Genomic DNA, 4,726 nt, shown 5'->3' with positions numbered 1-4,726 from the left:
GTAAGAATTTTTTTTGCCAGTTTTACTTTTTGTTTTTCTTGTAGCTTTAATTGGACTTTTTTTTTTGTTTTGTTTAATTTATTTTATTTTTTAAAACCAACACCCAGTTGAACAGCTGCACTGCCTCCAGAAGTTTACCAGCGGAGTAAATATCATACAGTCGTTCAAATCTGCATTAACTTCTTCTTGTTTTCTCTTAATTACCACAAGATGGCGCGATGAGACTTTATGTGTGCTGAAGTTCTTGATAACCGACACACTTCCGCTCTCATTTATCCACATTTCTGCATGTTTTCTATCCGGTCAAAGTCTCTAAATACAAAAATTTTCTTCTCCTGGATTCTAAAATAACTGAGTTGGTCATTTTATTCCGTTAAAATTGATGAGTGCAACATAAAAACACAAATGATCACGGAGGACAATTATAGAATCAGTCTTTTTTTTTTTTAAACTGGTTATGTGAAATAAAATAAATTCATTGCAACAACGATTTAGAGTAAAATGATCTTTTTGCTTTAACTTTTTTCAAATAGTTTACCAATAACATTAAATGTAATATTTATTTTAAGTCAAATTTGAAGAAATGTGTTATTTTCTCTGTTACTCTTCAGGCTGACATGATGTAAATTTAGATAAAGTTGTGAAAAAAAATGATCGAAATGAACATTTTGTTCATATTGGTGGTTTCCTGCCTTGTTATTATCACCGGTGAGCCATTTTTTTTTCATTCACTACTTCACCCCTGCTCCTATAGTGCACTCACAAACCGTGAAAACTTTTTCAGCTACCCCCTCCTGTCACCTCCCGCCCTCTTTTTTTTTCCCCCTTCTTACCCCCCCACCCCTCCACCCCTCCCTCACCAAACACCCGTCTCTTCTCTTTCTGACTCATCCATACAAACTCCTGCATCGTCTCTCAAACTAACTCACTCATCTCTGTACCCTCAGCCCGTCTCCTCTCCATCCGCCGCGTCACATTAACCCCCTCAGCTGCAAGCTCTGACAGCCAGGCCGAGCGCCACCGGCGGCACCATCATGCTCTGGAAATCCCGAACCAAGACTGGCGGTGCGCAGGTAAAAAAAAAAAAAAGAAAGAAAGAAAGAAAGAGAGACACCCCGAAGTTTTCTGTTTTCATTTGCAGCATTTGTGGGTTTTGGCGTAAAAAAGGGGGCTGCGCATTGTGAGCCTGTTTGTCTGTTTTTTTTTAAAAAAGGATCTGAGCTTAGAAAATAATTTTAGTCGATATTTCAACCTGTGAGCGATTCAGTTCCTCTTTGGAAAAGACAGTCTTTGAAGTTTAAAGCTGAAAACTTCAAAGATTTTTTGACCAGAGGGATGTGGATATCCGTGCGTAAAAACGACAAAAAGAAGAGAATATCATTTTCACGTTTAAAATGTGATTTTTGAGAAGTTTTTTCTCATGTCTCACTTATGTTAGAACATTTTTTATAGTGTCAATCGGTGCGTAAAAGCTAGAATATAATCCAGTGTCAGTCTTTTAAAAAAAGGAAACAAAACAAGTAAATGTAAAAGTACAGCGCGTGCACGCATTAAAGACTAATTGAATGAATATATCTCTTTAAGAGAAGTGGACCCTGTCGACCCCTCCCCTCATTCTGCCGGGTGCGCGCAAAACCTATAAGTAGTGCGCTCATGGAGAGGCTGGAGGACTCTGTGTGTGTTGTGCGCGTGTGTGTGTGTTATCTGGCAGCAGCTTTTCATTTGTGCGTAAAAAGAGCTTCCGTGAAACACGCGAGATAAGAAGAAGGGGGGAAAAAAAAGTAAATAACACCTTGACTTTAATGGACCGTTAAACCAGCCCTGGATTTACATCTCGGAGCATTTGGTGACATCTTTCAGTGACTGGAAGCCTTCGGGTCCTGTTGAATTTTAAATTTGGGGGTATCCAGAGTGGTCCAGATGTTAATCCACACCTATTCGGCTATGGTGAGTTTGGTAAACCTTCATATTTTTTTAAAAAAAAGTATTATCGTCCCGTCATCCTTAATGTAAATTAATTTTAAGGAGTTTATTCTCTGTGTTTGACGTTAGTACACGAAACCTGGAAAAAACATGCATCCAATTTGCTTGAAAACAGCTTATTTAGAGCAAATTATTAGTATATATTATAAAGAAAAGATTTGATCAGTGTGCTGCATTTTTAGACGTGTGGCATTAACTGTCAGCTTGTGGAGAATAGCGATACTTGGTGATTTTTTTATTTTTATTTTTTTTTTTTTTTTTGCGTACAATTTTTTATTTAATTCTGGTAATTCTAAAATTTTTCTTCTCCTTCGTGTAGCATGATGAGTGACAAATGTCCACACTTCCCAGTGTAGCTATTTGACACTGAGTTTACTGTAGTGGCGCCGCGCATCTGTCCGCGGAGATGCTCTTTGTCTGCGCAGTGTCACAGCAAGTGAGACGGGCTGACAGTGAAGTGTCCAATTACTGCAAAAGACAAATTGTGACATGAAATAGAGGATGATCATCTTTCTGCAGGAGGGTCATTGAGTTTTATTGCTTTAAATATAAACTTTAGAATAAAATCAGGAGAAAAAAAACACACATACACAGTTTGGTTGATGCATGACAGATAAATGTGTGCGCTTTGAACCTTGCAGATAATGGACATTGTTCCACAACAGCATTGATCTGACTGACCCAGCTTTAAAAAATCCAATTTTATCAGGATGTGTGTGTGTGAGCAGAAATGTAGGCTAGTGGACTACATGTTTTTACACACACTAGGGGGGGAATAACACAACACGCTGACTTTCCTGTTACATTAAAGAGGGCAAACTTCTAAATTAAATCACATTTGGCTCTCTGCGCCTTGTGTTCAACCTGCTTCTATTTTCAATTATGGGGGTCAATGTGTGGTTTAGTTGACACGCTGACAAGATTATTCACAGACTTAACCCCCCCACACCACCACCCCCCCACCCTACCCGGAGCGACGTGTTGTTGTTGTTGTGCATTACCTGTCCTTTGTGCAGTTTCTTGGTGGCCGTGACCTTTCTGACACTGTTCAGCAGCGATGCCAAAGGCTTCTTCTGCCAGCGCGCATCACTTCAAGCGCTGCTGCTATTTCCACCCCTGATAAAAATGGAAATACATTTATATATATGGGTTATTTTATGTTTTGTGCTACATTACAACTGTTTATATACATGTATATATTTTAAGTTTGTGTTTTGTGTCTATCTAATCTTGAATAGCTCCTGTGATTTATGCTTCAGTTTTAATTCATTTCCTGGAGCTCATAACTTCTGGAATCTATCTGACATTTGATGCAATAGTTAGTCCCGTTTTGCACCTTTGGGGAATAGTTTGATAAGGACTTGGAGCTCCTGATATGAAGCAAACTTTCTGATTTTTTTTTCTTCACAGGACCGCGCAGACGGACTAAGCGGCTCCTCGCCGAGTGGGCGCCTCTCCCAGCTGTCCTCCCTGAACCAGGCCGCCTATTCCTCGGCTCCCCCGCTCTGCCACACTCCGGCCTCCGACTTCCAGCCTCCGTACTTCCCTCCCCCGTACCCTCAGTCTTCCCTGCCATACTCCCAGAGCCAGGACACGTATTCCCACCTGTCAGACCCTTACCCCTCCATCAACTCCATCCATCAGCATCAGCAAGCGGCATGGCACTCGCAGAGGTCGCGCTCCGAGGAGGGGGGGCTCCTGTCACAGTCTCACCGGGCTCTCAGCCTCGACCCCCGGCGGGAGTATCCAGCTGTCCCTCGGCTGCTCCACGGTCTCGGGGAAGGAGCTGCTGCTCTCGGGGACGGTCCTCTCGGGATGCACCTGGGACATCACGGCCTGGATGATCTTCAGGTGATTTAAATTTTTTGCTTTTCCATCATGTTTGTTGCTTAGATGTTGCCGCGCACTGCGAGACTGTGCGTAAAAGCCACTCGGCACAGGATCAATGCGCAAAACACAATCTTTACTATGAAAAAATCTCTTCTTGGCGTCTTTATATTTATTTTTTAAGTTTAAAATAACCCACTAACATGGAGAAAGTGTGCAAAAATACCTCTAAAGCTTAAGAAATACGTGCAAGTTGGCAAAAAGGCCTTTAGGCAATTTATCCTCCATTTCCTTCTTTCCTCCAGAAGACAATTTATGAAGAAATAGCTTTCATTAATAAAAATGGGTTTTAAGTAAAAACGTAATTAACAATTACTGCATTTTATTAATCATTTCATTAATTTTGGAATATCTTAGGCTACTTGTTATTTTTTTAAAAAAGACTCCAGCAGGTTTTTAGCACATTTAAACAAAATTTCCCCCCAAAAAATCATATAACAAATGTGTCTGATATCTGATTATTCCAGACTGAGAAATAAAACAGCTGCATGTTATATTGCTGGAGTGAGATGTCATTAGATTCTACATTTTTACAAAAAAATGTTTATATTTTTAGCTCATAAATTGGGAATAATAAATTAGAAGAATGACTGTATTTGTCTAGTGAAGCTACATTCTCGGTTGCCTGTTGAATGAATGTTTTTCTCACATGATGCGTCGTTTTCCTTTTTAAATGTGTTCCGTGTTAATCCAAATATTTACGCTCAAGTTGAGTTTAATGGCTTAAATTCATATTTTTAGATTTAAAAAGTAGCATTGGGATAGATTTTATATTAAAAAAAGATAACAGTTTCTGAAATTATGAGGAATTGATACCTAAAATTAGTGTGTTTTTTTGGTGATATTCCCCCCACTT

The 4,726-nt window shown here is 39.7% G+C and overlaps 1 protein-coding gene across 2 annotated transcripts in view; it reads left to right on the top strand.

Annotated features, from left to right (window-relative positions):
- The first annotated feature begins 896 nt into the window (after positions 1-896).
- Positions 897-4,726, top strand: part of tfap2e (transcription factor AP-2 epsilon) — a 14,133-nt gene continuing 10,303 nt past the window's right edge. Inside the window, exons 1-2 of one of the 2 annotated variants that reach the window (XM_044334802.1) lie at positions 897-1,073; positions 3,394-3,834. In XM_044334802.1, coding sequence (XP_044190737.1) covers positions 1,035-1,073; positions 3,394-3,834 — 480 coding nt within the window. In that variant the 5' untranslated portion in view covers positions 897-1,034. Of the gene's footprint in view, positions 1,074-1,592; positions 1,948-3,393; positions 3,835-4,726 lie in introns of those variants that run through there. The other variant, XM_044334804.1, reaches the window with a different exon arrangement.

Source organism: Thunnus albacares, chromosome 19 (assembly GCF_914725855.1).
Source record: "Thunnus albacares chromosome 19, fThuAlb1.1, whole genome shotgun sequence".
Taxonomy (NCBI): Eukaryota; Metazoa; Chordata; class Actinopteri; order Scombriformes; family Scombridae; genus Thunnus; species Thunnus albacares.
Note: the sequence above shows the minus strand (reverse complement) of the source record. Positions and strands in the feature narration are given on the sequence as shown.